The sequence below is a fragment of the Hyperoodon ampullatus genome (genome assembly GCF_949752795.1).
Source record: "Hyperoodon ampullatus genome assembly, chromosome: 8".
Classification (NCBI taxonomy): domain Eukaryota; kingdom Metazoa; phylum Chordata; class Mammalia; order Artiodactyla; family Ziphiidae; genus Hyperoodon; species Hyperoodon ampullatus.
In genome coordinates this window covers 84269677-84288685 of record NC_136921.1, presented here as the reverse complement: position 1 = coordinate 84288685, position 19009 = coordinate 84269677, and the positions used below count along the sequence as shown (strand labels likewise).

The 19009-nt window shown below is 36.5% G+C and overlaps 1 protein-coding gene across 1 annotated transcript; it reads left to right on the top strand.

Annotated features, from left to right (window-relative positions):
• Positions 1–2393: 2393 nt before the first annotated feature.
• SPC25 (SPC25 component of NDC80 kinetochore complex) lies at positions 2394–15647 on the top strand (the record flags this gene model as incomplete). Its single annotated transcript, XM_079709858.1, has 7 exons — positions 2394–2409; positions 3452–3604; positions 3698–3763; positions 8590–8736; positions 9790–9894; positions 13361–13459; positions 15523–15647. Exons 2-7 carry the CDS (start codon positions 3466–3468, stop codon positions 15645–15647), a joined length of 681 nt encoding a protein of 226 aa, XP_079565984.1. The 5' UTR covers positions 2394–2409; positions 3452–3465.
• Positions 15648–19009: the final 3362 nt, after the last annotated feature.

Genomic DNA, 19009 nt, shown 5'->3' with positions numbered 1-19009 from the left:
ACTTTGGGAAGCATCTAAATTTAGGGATTAAGGAAGAGAAGAAGAACCAGAGAAGGGACTAGTAGAGAGATAGAAGGTATAAAACTTCACATTCATGTAGGCACTTTAGCTTAGTGGCATCAACTATTCTGCCCATAACAGTTAGACCAAAATTAAATTATGAGAAATAAAAACTGAATATTCTTTGTACACCCATGTTCATAGCAGCATTATTCTAAATAACCAAAAAGTGGAAACAACCCAAATGTCCATCAATGGATGAATGGAGAAACAAAATGTATATGCATATGTATTAGTCAGCGTGCTACAGAGAAACAGAACCAAGAGGATGTGTATACGTGTGTAATAAGGAATTTGCTTCCGTGAGGATCTTTCGGATGTTTCTGCCCACTCATACTAGAAGTCAACCTAACAAAAATAGTCCACTAAAGAGGGCAAAAAAATGTCAGGTACAAGATGTTCACCTTAGTCTAAGAGATGTAGTTGCAGCCTGTGTCAGTCTTGATGATCTCAAAGCCTTGCTAATGAGCAGTTTTTCCATTTTGCTCACGGATCAGTCATGCGCATCCAGATTCCATCAAAAATACATTAGAGAGATGCTGCAAGCATTATTCTAATCTGAAGAAACAATTTATTATCTTGAACTAGTAATGGCCTAAAGAAATTGCTGAAAATGTTTTCTGATTATTGTTAAAAATTTAGTATTCATTATGCTGAAACTAAAATTGTATTTGTGAGACACTGGCAAATTATTAAATGGATAATGCTTAATAACCACACCTAACTGATTAATTAATTCAACTTGGATTGGGGTGGAAGGGTTGCATTCTGTATTTATCCAGACATAGCAGAATGCATGTTTCCTTAAAAGAAGAATTGTACAAGTAGTGTGATTGTCTTGTTTTGGGAGCTATATGGATTGCCTTAGCTAAAGTTAGTAATGAATTGCAACAATTTCTCTATTTCTTTGCTAACTTAGATTTTTTTCTATTTAAAGTCTTATTTATATGTGTTTTAATATGACAACCTATTGCATAGGAAGTAGGTAGGGTATAAATCATAAAAACAAGAAGCCATTTTGAGTACTTACCTTATAAGGACCTAGTCCAAGGTATTTGCATTTACTTTCTCTTTTAGTCTTCACATTGGGTATAGGAAGAAGATACTACTCTTACTATTATTATTATTATTACCCTCACTTTACAGATAAAGAAACTGAGGTTCAAGAGACCAAGTAACTTGCCCACCATCACACTTATCACATGATGGAGCCTGGATGTCAAACTCAGGCAGTCTTACTACAGAGTTGAAGCTGTTACCCACTGTGTAATTAATTGAAGAAGTAAATTGACTACAGGACATTAGCACTTGGTTAATATGTACAACAATATCCTCTGAAACTGAACAGATTAAAATTATAACTCATGATGCTTCTGCCTCTCCACAACACCCCTCCCCCAACACACCAAACCTAATGTGAAGGCAATTTCAATTTTGCCAGCAATATTACCATTGTCTCAAACCTTAAATTACCTCTGACTTACTTCTCTCCTTGCACTTTTATATACAATACAGCCAATCAGAGACAGCAGGTAGCAAGAATCTTAGTTATTAAAAATTTTTTTAATCTATTATTTTTTTATAGTATTGAACAATACTATATTAGTTTCAGGTATACAATGTAATGATTCAATATTTTTATAGAGTATATTCCATTTAAAGGTATTTATAGGGCTTCCCTGGTGGCTCAATGGTTAAGAATCCACCTGCCAATACAGGGGACGCGGGTTCGAGCTCTGGTCCTGGAAGATCCCACATACTGTGGAGCAACTAAGCCCGTGCGCCACAACTACTGAAGCCCACGCGCCTAGAGCCCGTGTTCTGCAACAAGAGAAGCCACCTCAATGAGAAGCCCGCGCACGGCAACGAAGAGTAGGCCCCGCTCACTGCAACTGGAGAAAGCCCGCGTGCAGCAACGAACACCCAACGCAGCCAAAAATAAATAAATAAAACAAATATATTTTAAAAAGGTATTATAAAATATTGGCTATATTCCCTGTGCTGAATGGTCCGTCAGGCCAGTCCTCCAGGAACTACTGATACTTTTCCCAAGGAGAGCGGAGAGTCCAGCCGCTCTCAGAAAGAACTACCTATCCCAGAATGCCCTTTTCTCCATCTTTCCCGCGAGAATCCCGGAGGGCTAGCTCAACCAATCCCTTCATGAAGAGCCTATACTATCAGCCAATCAGAAAGCGAAAGGGTACCCAAAGGCGGGAGGCGGAAGGCGCCCTAGGTTTGAAATAGGAAAGTTGGCGCGGCTGCGGGATCCGATTCTGGAGACCCGCTGTTGGTTGGTATCGGTTCGTGTCTTTGTGGGGCAGGTGGTCGGGCTCAGGCCTGCCGGAGAAGGTGGTAATTGAGCTGGGCTCCGAAGCCCGCCTGTCGCGATTGGGAAAAGTGGGTTTGGAGGCGGAATGCGTGTTTCGGGGGCGGAGTCTGAAATACACGTCTTGTTGCTGTTTGGGCGTCTGGGCCTTGCAGGGTGGACAGCGACGAGGCAGAGGCCTTTGGGGTTTCACCAAGACATGTCTGTGACCTTCCTGGAAAGATTTGATGTCACTGGGAAGGTTTTGGCGTTACAGAGAACTGGTGGGTCCTGGAGTCTTACAGGACATCCTTTTACAGAGGAGGACACTGAGGCCCAGAGAGTCGAGGTCAAGTACTAGTCCTGGACTAAGCCCACTAAACACCCCTCCAGTCTCCGTTTTACTGGTATCTTTCCCGGTCTGGGGGTGGGGGAGGGAGAGGGAGTGTAGATGTGTGGGATCTTATTTTATGATAGGGGGCCCTGTCATTTGGGACCTGACAATCCAGGCTGGAATCAGAAAGGTCAGAGTTGGAAGGGGCCTTAGAAGTCACCAATTTTACATGTGAAAAAAGGAGGCAGAGTCATTTTCCCAAGGTCAGAGAGTGTGTAAGTGTTATGTGCGGTCACACTACTAACGAATTCCTGGGAGGTAGAGTGTCCTGATTTCCTGCTGCACCTTGACCGTAGTTAAGTCTAGGAGGCTTGATCTGCTCTGGAATATCTAGAGTTAAAAGTAAGTTGTTATGTAGGGGATTAACAGATGCACATTATCCTATATAAAATAAACAACAAAGGTATACTGTATAGCACAGGGAATTATATTCAATATGTTGTAATAAACTATAATGGAATAGAATTGAAAAAATATAGATATATACATATATATAACTGAATCTCTTTGCTGTACACCCGAAACTAATACAATACTGTAAATCAACTGTACTTCAATAGGAAAAAAAAAAAATAAGTTGCTAACCATTTTCTAGCAAAGATCAAACTGCCAAAATATACTTGATTGGAATATGTGGCTGATATGGTTTCAGTAACTTAAAAAATATAATGTGTGTCCTATTTGTTTTCTAGCATTGTCTTAAAAAATGGTAGAGGACGAACTGGCACTATTTGATAAAAGCATAAATGAATTTTGGAATAAATTCAGAAGCACTGTCAGTGACACCTCCTGTCAGATGGTGGGCCTAAGAGATACCTACAAGGATTCCATTAAAGCATTTGCAGGTACCTAAGTTTAACTTATAACATGCTGTTTTTGTTTGTTTTTTAGTGTAATTTCAGCTGAATTGAAACTTCAACTCCCAATTTCTCTTTCAGAAAAGCTGTCTGTGAAATTAAAGGAAGAAGAACGAATGGTTGAGATGTTTCTGGAATATCAAAATCGTATGTGACAATCTATAGAAATGGATCACAGAGGGTTTTTTTCTAAATTAAACATTTTCATGAAATTCCTCATACAAGTAAAACAATGTATTTATAGATATACAGTGTATACACATATAAAAATAATGAACATATGTGTACCCATAATGCAGCTTAATAAATGGAACATCCCATGTTATACCTTCCTCTTCTCTCACCTTCTAGAACTAATCTGTCAATATTTTAATTTAGTATTGAGTTTTTGAATGTTATATAAATGGCATCATTTTGTATGTATTCTGTCCCTTTGTTCACTCAGCATTATGCTTGTGAGAGTCATCTATACTGATGTGTAAATGCCTGAATTTTTTTAAAATGAGTTTCACAGACTAGGGTTTGAAAAGCTGGAGTTCCCTCAGCTCTTTGGGTGTAGGGTTAATACTCTGACAGTTTTTCTTTCCATATTTTTACCGCTGTTCTTGCCTTCTCTTTACTACACCTCTGCAGATTGTCCAGAGTGGATCGGCAGCTTTTACTGAGTTCTCACACACAGATCACAGACATGTAGCCACAGTCCGAAATCCACTGGAGATACTAAATTTAGCTGCACCATGTTTTGTTTTGTTTTTTTTTTTCCTGCACCATGTTTTGAACACTATTAAATCAGAGTGCCTTTATATGGGACACATGTGGTTAATATGCCACAGTCCCTGATTGTTTCTTCTGCTTTGCTTTGAGCACTTACTTTACTCATTATCTGGACCCTGAAGGCATTTGATCTTGGAAACCCTGGTAGGCTGTTATGGGAGACTTCTACCCATGTTTATTTTCTAGGCTGCCCTGAAGCTTCCATGCCCTTTTACTGTTTCTCATTCCCTCTGTAACCAGTAGCTGGAAGGAAAACCGTGTGTGTGTGTGTGTTTGTAAGAGTGATATTGAGTTTAGGTCCTTTAAACACTCTTGGTTTGTAGAATCCCTAGGGATTAGAAAATTAAGTTTGAAACTATCAATTTTCAGTACAATTCATCTCAAAGTGTGCTCTGTAGTGTAAAGATGTGTTCTAAATAGTTTAAAATCTAAAAGCATTATCAATTATTTTTCTTTAAAAAAATCAGTTTATACTTGAACAGAAATATTTACATAAGTTTGATGAATTTGTTGAACATTTAACTGCTATTTGCCAAGCACCAAGGAGGCCACAATTCGTAAGATGTAATCTATACACTGCTCACAATTTAGTGGAAGACATAGGTAGGAAAACTACAATTAAAATACATTGTAATAGTTGCTATAATGATGGGATGGGAATTTAGTGACTTAGAATCTGGAGAGCTTGAATTTTCCAGTGAGGATTACAAAATATTTAGCCGCTAACCCTTACCTTATACACCACATGCCAGGCCCTATACTGAGCTTTTTACATATAGTGATTCACTGAATCCTCACAACAACCCTTGGAGGTATATTTATTGTTTTTAATCCTACCTTATGGATGAGGAAATAGGCACAGAGAGGTTAAGTAAGTTGCTCAAGGTCAGACAGCTGGTAATCAACAGAAACATGATTTGAATGTGCACAGTCTGTCACACTGCCCTGGAGAAGGTCACATAGAAGAGGGATGGGGAAGTTCATCAGAGTCAGTGCCCCTATTCTAGAGGAGGGAAGAGCATATGGAATGTGGTGGAAACATGAGAGCTTGTTGAGTTGTGGGATGGCTAGAGTACAGTGTGAATGGGGAGTGGCAGAGAAGTGGCTGGTCAGACGATGAAGTACATTATGTGTTGGGCAGAGGAGATTTGTTTTGCAGATGAAGAAATTAAAAGCTCACTGAGGTTAGGAAACTTGCCTAAGATCATATATTTTGTAGACAGAGGGTCTAGGATTGCAGCTGAACTGTCTGTGCTCTTTCCAGTGTACCATCTCACCTTTCCACATAGAAGGGAAAGTGTAAGGGCAGGTTCCCATGGTGAGTAGTGAAAGTTTGAAATATTGGCCCTGGCAAATAAAAGAGCTGACTATAAACATATAAAATAATAGTCATGCAATACTGAGGGCCCTTACATTTGTATTGGCACAAATCCACACGATTGTTCAGATGTTAGAATAAAAACACTCACATTTATGGTATTTATGTACCACTTAATAGTTTAAAACTTTTCACATTATCATTGGATACCCTAACCCTGTAGGGTAAGTAAATGGGCAGCCATTATTATTCTCATTTTACAAATGAGGAAGAGAGGCCCCAAAGTTGTGATTTGATCAAGGTCCTTGGGTAGCAACTGAGAAGCCAGATGGGAACTGAGAACTTTTGACTTTAAAACTGTATCTCTTTTGCAGTACAGTTCTACTTAATTATCCTTAAAAAGTAGCATTTTTCTTTCTGGTAATTCTGATAAGATGTTTATTTTTAAATTACACCTGATATAATGTGATCATGTCCTAATTCTTGGAAAATACAGAAAAATAAAAAAATATCTGTAATGTTGAGAACCACGCTTAACAGAAGACTTTGTAGGTTTTATTTTTCATATGCTATCTAGGTTTTTTTAAGATAATTGTGTTCATGGTATCTATATAACTTTGTATCATTTTTTTTTCTTTTATCTACTATGGCAGGATTTTCCCACATTACTGAATTCTTTGAAAATATATTACACCTTATTGATAAACTGTGTTTAATAATTTACTTATTAGTTATATACAATGTTTTCAGTTTTTCAATATTATAAATAACACTGAAAATAATTTTTTGTATATGAATACTTGCACACATCTTGTTTTCTTAGAGGAACTTTGTAAAAATGAAATGACTGGATCAAAGGACATGAATATCCTTAAGACTTTTATTTTGCAATGTCAAAAATATTTTCCAAAAAAAAAATATTTTTTTCTACATGGACTCTAGTATTTTTCATTCTTCTCAACACTAGCTATTATTTTTGTAAACGTTATAATAAATGAAAATTAGTGTGTTATTGCTTTATTTGCATTTCTATGATTACTGAGGTTAAATCATCTTTTGTATTTGATAACCATCTGCATTCTGTGTTTCCTCTGTTCATTCCTTTGCTGGTCTTTTTCTTAGGAATTTATATTTGTGTCTTCTTTAGATTAAGAATAATTACCTTTGTTGGGAGAGGATAGTTTAATGGTCAAAAGCATGACCTTTGGGCTTCCCTGGTGGCGCAGTGGTTGAGAGTCCGCCTGCCGATGCAGGGGACACGGGTTCGTGCCCCGGTCCGGGAGGATCCCACATGCCACGGAGCGGCTGGGCCCGTGAGCTATGGCCGCTGAGCCTGCGCGTCCGGAGCCTGTGCTCCGCAACGGGAGAGGCCACGACAGTGAGAGGCCCACGTACCGCAAAAAAAAAAAAAAAAGCATGACCTTTGAAATTAAGACCTGAGTTTGAACCAGGTCTTACTGTTCATTGCATTCTAGCAGGTAAAGCTGTGAGCAAGTTATTGAACTGCTGAGTCTTTTCCTTCTTTTTTTTAAAATAAATTTATTTATTATTTATTTTTTGGCTGTGTTGGGTCTTCATTTCTGTGCGAGGGCTTTCTCCAGTTGTGGCGAGTGAGGGCCACTCTTCATCGCGGTGCGCGGGCCTCTCACTCTCACGGCCTCTCCCGTTGTGGAGCACAGGCTCCAGACTCGCAGGCTCAGTAGTTGTGGCTCACGGGCTTAGGTGCTCCGTGGCATGTGGGATCTTCCCAGACCAGAGCTCGAACCCATGTCCCCTGCATTGGCAGGCAGATTCTTAACCACTGCGCCACCAGGGAAGCCCTCTTTTTTTTTTTTTTTTTTTTTTTTTTTTTTAATCGAAGTTATAGTTGGTTTACAATGTGTTAGTTTTGGGTGTACAGAAAAGCGATTCAGTTATATATATGTATGTATCTATTCTTTTTCGGATTCTTTTCCCTCATAGGTTATTAAAAAATATTGAGTAGAGTTCCCTGTGCTATACAGTAGGTCCTTGTTGGTTATCTATTTTATATATAGTATTTTCTTTTTCTTTTAAAAAAGAGTAAGATGTACATGACAATTGTATTACTGTGAAAGTTAAGTAAATTTATATAAATATAAGAACACAGTATCTAGCATATAGTAGAGTTTTTATGCTTATTTGAATCAAATATGAGTTTGTCTGCTTGCCTGCCTTTCTCTTTGATTTCTTTTTGCCTTTGAGTAAAACGATCTTTCCCCATATAGTTAATTTTATATTCACAGATACTGCCTTTTAGGTTTCATAAGATCTCATTTTACATTTAAATATTTAATAAATTTGTTTGGGGAACAATCTACTTCTTGACTTACGATATTTATCATATTAATTTGCTAAGTATACCAACATTTGTTTTCGATTTTTTTTTTTTGTTTAACTGAGCTGTAGGTCTGTTCTTCCTCCCTACCTCCCTCTCTTCCTCTGTCGTTTCTTCTTTTTGGTATATTCCAGAATTATTTATGTAACATTAAAATTAGCTATTTCTTCAAAGCATCTGCAAAGCCATCTTCTAGAGTTTGGTTGCCTTTGGTGGTAGGTTTTATTCATGTATTTATTTGGAGGGGGGAGCTGCAAAGGTCATGATCTGATTTTGTATTTCGTGGTTTAATTTAGTATTCTCATTTTAATAAGCATTTTTGTCTCTTCATTTTTGTTTTCAAAGACAAACAGGAAAGACTAGATAAGGATTTTGTTGTTCTTTTACAATTTTTACAATCATTGGGAAATGCTTATCAATTAAAACATTATTAATTTTATGAAAGTCAGTATTTTGCTCTTATCTTAGATACATGTTGACAAGCAAAGCATATAGATTCTAGCTAATACTTTGTGCTTCTTACAGAGATCTGCAGGCAGAATAAGCTCATTCAAGAAAAGAAAGAGAATTTGTTGAAGTTGATTGCTGAAGTAAAAGACAAAAAGCAGGAATTGGACGCACTGACTGCAAATATCCAGGATCTTAAGGAAGAATATGCTAGGAAGAGGGAAAGTAAGTTTCCAGTTGTACATGTATTTAAAACAACCTAAATTTCAAAGTGGTGATGGTTCACAGTGTGGACATCTTGCCTTCTCCCCAGCTCACCGCCACAGGTGGCTAACATACACCAGGGTCACAGCCAGCCACTCACCTCTCTCTGCAAGGTGTCTGTGAAGTTTGCTAAGTGCATTTCATTTTCCTTCTTTTGCTTAAACATCCTTTTGATTTCTAATAGAATCAGAGAATAATGAAATTGATATGGGAGTTTAATTAAGCAAAGCGGGAGACAGTTTCACTAAATAAGATTTGCCTGGGAGAAACCATAGTGTAATTTATGCAACAAATTTATTGATCATACATTCTCTGTCAGGAACTATTAAGCATGCTTTTCACACTGCAAAGCCTCTTTGTCTAAGAGTTTCACATTTTTTAAAAAGGGTGCTTCTTTTGGATAAGAGCCTTATTTGCCCACAAACGAAATAATCAATTCTAAAATCTCTTGAAAATAGCAAAGTTTGTTTTGTGACTGCTTTTTCTTATAGAGTTTGTGTACCAGTCAACATTATTTTTCTCATCTGCTAAGTACTACGTAGGGAATATTGCACTAAATTAAAAAAAAAATTCTAAACTAGCGTGAAATAAGGCTGACTTCTTGTGAGAAGTAGTTATGTTTAAAGAATAGAATATTTTTCCAGTGAAGCAATTGATATACCTTTGGCTAACCAGGAAAAGCAAAATAGTGTACAAGAAGTCTTTCTATTTCTGTGCTAGTCATGCAAGCCCTTGGCCTATTTATTCATGCTACTTCATAATAAAATAGAACAAAACTTATTCCTCATACTACCTGTATGTATTTTCTCATGCATTTTTTCCTTCCAACTTGAATGAACAGAAGCCCCTTTTTGCAAATTGGTAGAGATAGAAACTGTAACAAATGTAAACGTAAGCTGATTCATTTGCCTGGTATCATTTTTATAGTTGTTTTTAAGTTTGTTTTAATTAATTAACATTAATTGAATGTTATTTAAAATATTCGATACTCCGTGTCTGTGTTTTTAATCATAGCTATTTCCACTGCTAACAAAGCTAATGAAGAGAGGTTGAAAAGGCTACAGAAATCTGCAGACCTGTATACAGATCGACTTGGACTAGAAATTCGAAAAATTTATGGTAAGTATATTAATGTAAGTAAAACATAGGATATTAGAAAAGTCTGTCTTAAGTAGAAAATAATTTAAAAAATATTTTCAAGTAAAATAATGGCCACATTATTAACTTTTTAGATAGTAGGGGAAAATTACAAAATTTTTATCACCCTAATGTAATTACTCATCCTTGGTCGTTTATCATCCAGTATTTTAATAAATGTATTTTAGGCATGGTTGCCAACATGCAAATAATTTTTGTTCCTTGTTCTTACTAGCATTGTATGATTAGTATTTCTCTAATTGCTATAGCCTTCATAATGGTAATTTTAAAATGGTGGTGTAATAATTCATTCCATAAGTGCAGCATAACTTATTCAATCTTTTATCTATTGTTTAACCCATATTACTCTGTTAACATTTGGATTTTACATTTTTCAGTTTTCGAAGTACTATAGTGAACATAGGTAGACTTCTCCATTTTTTTGACACAATTTCCATGGAATTCCCAGAGATGAATTACTGAGTTAAAGCATATGAATATTTTTGTGGCCATTATGTAAATATGTGCCAATTTACAGAAATATTTATTGTGTTGGGAGTTCCCAAGATTACATTCAGTTTTGGCAATTCACTGGAAAGTTTACAGGACTCAGCAGGGCTCAGACTTCTTGCGGTGAAAGGATGCAAAACAAAATCAGCCCAAAGAAAAAAGGCACATGGGGCAAAATCTAGAGAAAACGAGCTTTTCAGACACAAGTTTTTAAGAGTCCTAACCCAGTGGAGTCACACAGGTCGTACTTAATCCCTTCAGCATCGAATTGTGACAGTACATGTGAAGTGTTGTCTACTGGTGAAGCTCATTAGAGACTCTGGAAGCTTGTGCCTGGTTTTCCATGGACTTCACCCCAGGTATCTTTTCCTGTTGCTGATTTTGCTGTATCGTTTCACTGTAATCATAGCACTGAGTATAACCATATGATGAGCCCTATGAGTCCTCCTAGTGAATTTTCAAACCTGTGGTGGTCTTGGGGATCTCTGACACACCAGGCAAGGACCAACCTTGCAAGCAGGCCTTTTCTGGGGATAGCAGTCTCAGGCCTGCTATGTTAACTCTTCTATGCAATCTGTCTACAATGTAAAGAGTACCCATTGCATTGTATTTGTGCCAGAATTGTAGTTTGTGTTTTTTTTGTTTGTTTTTGGGGTTTTTTGCGGTACGCAGGCCTCTCACTGCTGTGGCCTCTCCCATTGCGGAGCACAGGCTCCAGACGTGCAGGCTCAGCGGCCATGGCTCACAAGCCTAGCCGCTCCGCGGCATGTGGGATCTTCCCAGACCAGGGCACGAAACCGCATCCCCTGCATCGGCAGGCGGACTCTCAACCACTGCGCCACCAGGGAAGCCCCAGAACTGTAGTTTTCTTTAAAGTTTTTTGGTTTGTTTATTTTGTTTTTTTAGCAGTTGACTAGATATAATAGAAACTATTTTTTTAATGCATTTCTTTAATTATTAATGAAAATGTGACCATTTTTTCCCATTGTTTACTAATTACACTTCTTTCTGAGATTGATTGGGCCCTTTATTCATATATCTATTTGCCTTGGTTTTTGTTTTTCTTCCTATCTGTCGGAATGAGTTTTTAATACAAAATATTAACCTTTGCTTAGAGGAGAACGTAAGGTCCAGCTCTGAACTTTTGATCCATTGGTCTCTAAGTTTATATTCACTGTTATCCTGAGGTGCTTTTTTGTGTTTTGTTTCAAAACCAGTTGTAAAGCTTTAAAATTATTTTTATATTTAAAGTAGAAGTTTCTCAAAATCAGGAAATAATGTTTTAAAGTAGAGACAGCACAAATTAAACTCTTCATTTTGCCTAACTGAATATCTTATGAAATCTTTTCTTTGGCATTCATACCTCCCATTACTGTTAACAGTTTAAAAAATCTGGTATACTGTCATAATTACTTCACTTTGAATTTAAATGCAAGACAAATTCTTTTCAGTGTTTCTGAAGATTTCTTTTTATAATTAAAAGCATTTTTTATGCTGTAGAGTAAAACTGAAATGCATGTGAATTTCTACTTTGTGGCTGCCAGTTGGAATTTCTACTGAGTATTTACTCCTTAGTAAGCATTTGGACGTCTTTTGAAAAACAGGCTTTAAGTCCGGACAACTGTGTAGAAAAAGTCAAATTAAATTTATTGTCAAATTATTAAATGACAATAAAAATTTTTTATAGCGGTTACATATATATAACAGAATTTGCCATTTTAACTCTATTTTATTGTAAAATTCAGTGGCATTAATTACATTCACAATGTTGTGCAATCATTACCACCATCTGTTTCCAGAATTTTTCATCATCACAAACAGAAACTCTGTACCCATTAAATAATTCCCATTCCTCTCTCCCCTCAGCCCCTAATAACGTCTGATTTACTTTCTGTCTGTACAAATTTGCCTATTCTAGGTATTTCATATAAGTGGAATCATATAATATTTGTCCTTCTGTGTCTGGCTTATTTCACTAAGCATAATGTTTTCAAGGTTCATCTATGTTGTAGCAAGTATCAAAACATCATTCCTTTTTATGGGTGAATAATATCGTGTATATATACACCATATTTTGCTTATGTGTTCATCTGTTGGTGGACACAGGATTACTCTCATCTTTTGGCTGCTGTGAGTAATGCTGCTGTGAACATTGCATGCAGTTATCTGTTTGAGTCTCTATTTTCAGTTCTTTTGAGTATATACCGCAGAATGGAATTGCTGGGTCATGTAATTATTTGTTTAAATTTTTTGAGGAAATGCCAAAGTATTTTCTACAGCACCTGCACCATTTTACATTCCCACCAGCAATGTACAAGGGCTCCAATTTCTCCACATCTTTGCCCACATTGTTATTTATTTATTTTATTATAGTCATCCTGGTAGGTGTGAGATGGTATCTCATTGTAGTTTTGGTTTATATTTTCTCAGTGATTAGTGGTAAGGAGTATCTTTTCATGTGCTTATTGGCCATTTGTATATATTCTATGGAGAAATACCTATTCAAGTCCCTTTGTCCATTTTTGAATTAGTTTTTTCTTTTTGTTGTTCAGTTGTAGGAGTTTTTTTTCATATATCTGGTGTATTAAACCCATATCAGATCTATGATTTGCAGATATTTTCTCCCATTCCATGGGTTGTATTTTCACTCTCTTGATAGTGTCCTTTTAAGGGCAAAGTTTTTATTTTTTAAATTTTGGTGAAGTCCAATTTGTCTATTTTTGTTGTTGTTGCTGCTTGTGCTTTTGGTCATATTTAAACTACAGTGCATTTCAAAGCTAATTTGTAACTTGTATGTTTGGAGACATTGGTTAAGTGAATATATGTACTTAGCAATGTAGATATTGATCAGAGATGGGGGTAAGAAAGCTCATCTCCATTGAGAGCTTTGGCACAATATAATAATTCTCATACTAAATAATTTAATCCCCTTTTTCAGGTGATAAGTTGCAGTTTATATTCACTAATATTGACCCTAAGCACCCTGAGAGCCCATTTATGTTTTCCCTGAGCCTAAATGAAGCAAGGGACTATGAAGGTATGTACTCCTGTCTCTTAACTGGTACTTAAGATTGGCATCCCAGAATGTTATTTGACTGAGAATATAAAGTAATGTGAAGGTATGTACTCCTCTCTCTTAACTGGTACTTAAGATTGGCATCCCAGAATGTTATTTGACTGAGAATATAAAGTAATGTGAAGGCAAGTAATATTCCCACAAGCTGTTGCTTTTTTCCCAGTCTTGCTTCTTGGGATATTGTCTTCTAAAGGCAATGAGTAGAGTTTTGTTATAGATATTATCCAGGAGCCTTAATAAGTAACTTTTCTCCAGGATGACACAGTGCCACAGTGACTAAAAGACTTAAAAGACCAAAGATCACTGCATTTCATATGCAAGTATGAATTATCCTCTTAGAGAATTTAAAACAAAGCTAAAGCTATAAAGGTTTTGACTGCCTAAATGTGGATATTGTAAGTTATCTAAGTAGGTGGTTTTAAAATTGAATGTAAAGTCAGAATGTGATCCTTTAACACCCCCGCTCCCCCTAAATTATCCTATCCTGAAAATCCCAAACGTTGATAATTTAGCTTAGTTACTGATTCTGCAGCAGGCCAGAAGGGCTTTGATGCATGGGAAATATATATGTTTGGCAATAGTGTGAACAAGAAGAGAATGGAAATATATGTATCTCTTTTTATTATTCTAAGGCCCCGTTTAAAGTAGTCCTTAACTTACTGGAATTCAGAAAAATGGTTCTTAGCTCTTTATACCTATGTTCTCATCCTAAAGCATGTATAGCAGACAGACGCTCAGGTCAACTGCTGAGTTGGCTCCCTCATGTGCTCTAGTGACTCAATTCCGATTCTAATGAAATTTATATTTTAGGAATCTAGTTCAGGTACAAGTGCTTGATTTTTTACTCTATAGGTAAATATCTTCTAATCTGATAATGGGTGCTAAATTTTAAAAAGCAAACCCCCAAACCTCCTACCTAGCTTCTCAGTTTTCACCAACTTGGATAGCCTCTATTGCTAGGTAGTGTCACAGTATTTGATAATGTATTAAAATAGAATCTACAGTATCAATTTTGAACCAAGCCCTCTTTGCTATTCTTTCTCTGCTTTGGTCATGGGCATTGTTTCCTAAGCAGTCTCTACCAAAGAGCTGGAAATCTGATATGGTTGAATTTCTTCTCCTTGGACAAAGGACAAGATTGACGGTAGAGAAAGTTGGATCATTCCTTTCCTTTGACCACCTTTACTGGAGACTTGCTCCCAGTGTGTACCAGCTGGTGCAACTGCATTCGAGGGTCATATTGTTCTTTGTCTTTTGAGTCTCATTTGATTACTAGGCCATGTAAATACCACTTTGGGAATAGCAGCCACATTTTCTAATGACCCCCATTTCACTTGTAAAACTTCAGATATTTCTTTCCACAGCTGTAAGTTATTAAGGGTTGGCATTGAAAGTTGTTCTTTTTTTTTTTTTTTTTTGCGGTACGCAGGCCTCTCGCTGTTGTGGCCTCTCCCGTTGTGGAGCACAGGCTCCGGACGCGCAGGCTCAGCAGCCATGGCTCACGGGCCCAGCTGCTCCGCGGCATGTGGGATCTTCCTGGACCAGGGCACAAACCCGTGTCCCCTGCATTGGCAGGCGGACTCTCAACCACTGCACCACCAGGGAAGCCTGAAAGTTGTTTTTTTGATCCAGTGACCAGAAATTAGAATTAAGGCCAAATTTTGCAGAGAAAACTGACAACAGTTCAAAAAAAAAATTGTTAAAATATTTTAAATAGTTAAAACAAAATGTATGGGAAATGGCATGCTGTTCTGTATCTCTAAGCTCTTCAATCCCTTGGTTACCTTCTGTTTAAACTTAAAGCAAGATTGTAGTACTTAACATTTGAATATTTAGAGATTAAACAAAGGAAAGGCCTGAAAGATAGGATACGAAAATCAAGTGTATCTATCATCCTATGCTGAAAGCATTTCAATAAAATGCAATTGAAATGACTTGAATCAGATTAGAGCATCTAAGTTAGAAATATTTCTCTTCTATTAAAAAACTCATTCAAATTTCTTTTTCTTTTTTCCCCCTTCTAGTGTCAGATAGTGCTCCTCATCTTGAGTGCCTAGCAGAATTTCAAGAAAATGTAAGGAAGACCAACAATTTTTCGGCTTTTCTTGCCAATGTTCGGAAAGCTTTTACTGCTATTGTTTATAATTAATGTATAAATAGTATATAAAAACCGTTATCCCTATTGTGTTTCTCTTTTTTAAAAAGGTCTCATTATTCGTTGTTTGTCTATAATCCGTTTGTATTTTTGTAACATTTCTGTTTGCTGATTTCTGTAAATTATTTGAATTAAAATCTTAGGAAAGAAGATTTATAAAGTCAAGCTTTTGGAGGTCATGGACCAGTAATAATAAAAAATGAGGGGGTGTGGGCCCAACCTAAGGTTCGCAATTTTTAAAATGTACTTCACAAAATAAATATTATTATCCTAATATCATAAAGGAAAGAATATTTTTATCTTAAACCAAGTGGGATCTACAGTTAAAATAAAGGACAAATCTTTACATCAGAAGAAGATTGGCATTATTCTAAAATGTCTTTTAGAAAAGGATCTAATTTTGAAACTCCAAATATAGAAAATTTATAACCAATTTTCATTTTGTAATATTTATACTGGTTGTGGTCTGGATATAAATTTGCCATCTTTGGAGTCTATTCAATACAAACTAGAACTCTATCAACTTCTGCTAAGATTTCACCATTCTTTCTTTATAAATTTGGTTGTATTTAGGTCTGCTGGCTTTAGTGGAAGCCACATACTACACCTCTCAGGGTATCTGGGGCACACTAAAAGCCATGGAGCAGTGGGCTTCGTGCTTCCAGCTAATGCTGTCTTCTCCCTGCAGTTTGGGGGAAAAGTTTAGGCCAGTTGTCTAGTTAGGGTTGGAGGGAGTTTCAGAGCACTCTCCCTCAGTGGCCTGTCATGCCTAGGAAACCCAGGTCTGGAGGTAGATTAACCTCGGAAACTGAGCTAAGAGTAGGGATGTTGTAGTTCTCTAAATAGAAATAGACACTACATGTTTAAAAGAAAAAAATAGCAGATGACTACTATAGTGAGTACATATTTACTGCTTGAAATATATTCTCAAGGAACAAACAGAATTTAAGAAAAGATTTTCATTCACTGAAACTAGAGGAAAACCATGTCTCATACCACAAATTCTTGATACGTTTTGAACCATACCGCGAGAAGGCACGAGGCATTGATTCTGAAAGATCCTCTTCACCTGCAAGTTAGAGAAATGAAGACGGGGGATGAGAGACTAAATGGGTAGCTCCACACTTTGGTCCATTTCTCCTCAAGGACCACCATTCTTCATTTCTTCTAACTGGGATGTGGAGGTGGGACAAGACCTCTGAATGAGACCACGTAGCAGGAAAGTCACAAAAGGATAGCATAGGAACCAGCTTTGCAGCTGGGATCCAAGGTCAGACGTATGAATAAAGTGCACTCTCATACCAAACAAAGGGCCTTAAGCCATAGAAATTTATATCAATTTGTTTTCTCACCTGGAAAGTTGATTCATTCTAAAATTGGAATTGGGAATTGGTTAGGGCTGGCCACCTTAGAATAATAGTTAGTACTTTCTTAACTCTTCTTATGTGCCCAGCACTGTTCTAAGCCCTTTACAGATGTCACCTCTTATATTCCCTCAACAACCTGTGAGGTAGGTACTATCCATAACCTAGTTCTACAGATAAGGAATCCAAGGCACAGAGAGTGTAAGTAACTTCAAATCAGATAGCTGGGAAGTGTTAGAGTTGGGATTCAAACCCAGGTGTCAGTCTGGCACCTAACCCATGAACTTCACCTAGACTCTACCTTATGCCTTTCTATGCTATATTGCAGAGAAAGTATGTGAAAACAGAGTTCTTAACAAAGATTCTATACAAATTTGAATTTTTTTTGTTTTTTGTTTTTTTTTACAAATTTGAATTTTTATAATATAATTTTGCTTTTTTGTTTCTATAGAAGTATAATGATTAAGAAAAAAAAAAAGCAGGGGAATATGTTTTGTCTGGATCCTTAGTACCTGGCCCTCAGAACCCAAGTGACTCACTGAGAACCATCTCTAGGTATTCAGACTGCACTTATCACCCCAGGTCTTTATGGAAATGGTGGATGGAGGGCTGTTGACTTGTGCGTAAGTCTTTATCTGTTCAATCAAATATAAACGCCCTAATTTTTGAGGTTTGCTCTGTGCCAACCTAGGAATATTCTGGAGCCAACATTATTAGTATATTAGCTTAAATTTTAAAGTTTGTTACATTATGAAAATTGCGCTTTGAATACATGTGAAAGGTAAACCAAGCTATTCCATTAAGTTTGCTCTATCCATTTTATTTCGGGTGCTATGTTGTAAATAAGAAATAATACTTTTAAGCATTTACAGTCTTCCTGATATGGAAATAAAGCACAAGATACATAGATAAGAGATTTTCTTAAATGGGAAACAAATGCACACAAGTAGTAAAACTGAACTGGAATCCAAATTGGGTGGACTAACCTATTCCACATTTTGTAATAAAATGGAACAACAAGCCCTCTAAAATTAAACTCAATCACTAATTAAGTTAAAAAAACAGAATCAGCACAAAATCTGCTAAAATGTAATGCTAGTGGATTTAAAGTTTCAATTTCCCAGCTAATGAGGATTAGAATGTGTTGCTTCTCTTCCACTTCAGAGGATTCTTGTACAGAGACAATTAGTTATATTTTAATTTGTGTACCATGACAGTGAAGTGCCTGGTATCACCTTAGCATAGTATCTAACACATAGTAGAAGCTTAGTAAGTATTTGTTAACGTCGAACACATTTCTAGACTTAATATAGGATTATTTAATGGGAAATTAAAATTACATCTTTGAAAAGGAGCTGACTTGTTCAGTAATACCTACAGGCATGTTGCTGAGATGTCCAGAAATTCTTAGAAGGTAAAGATATTTCTACAGGCAATTCTTGACTAAATGACAAAGCTAATTGAGAATAAGACTCTTTCTGAATAAAGACAAGGGTTTCATCTAAGTAGAAAAAGAGTGTCAGTTAAGTAAGTAAACTGGAGAGTATATGAGCTGTTTAAATCAGCTCCTTTCTTGGTATTGTTAAACATATTGTAGTGTGAAGTATGAACAATGTATGGTGAAATATGTGAAGAATGTTTGGAGTTTAGACACATGTTATCGTTTTCCCTTAGCAACCAAGCAAGCTGGAGGTAGCTGCTGAAGCTAAGGTCCAACAAAGGGAAAAACTTCAAGGATGAAGTTATTTTACTCAGTTGGATAGATTTTTACAAAAATCCAGAAAGTGGCAATATTTGAGATCAAATAAATGTGATCTGTATAATGGTAAATCTTGAATACTCTTTTTTTGTGAAAAATTCTGCTTTCTGGCCCCAACATTGGTAATGTAGAAAGATTTGAGGATTAAGATATGGTCCAGTCTTTGCACTGCTATTAAAATTGATACATGATGTTAGGCAAGTCATTTAATCTGAGCATCAATTTTCTATCGG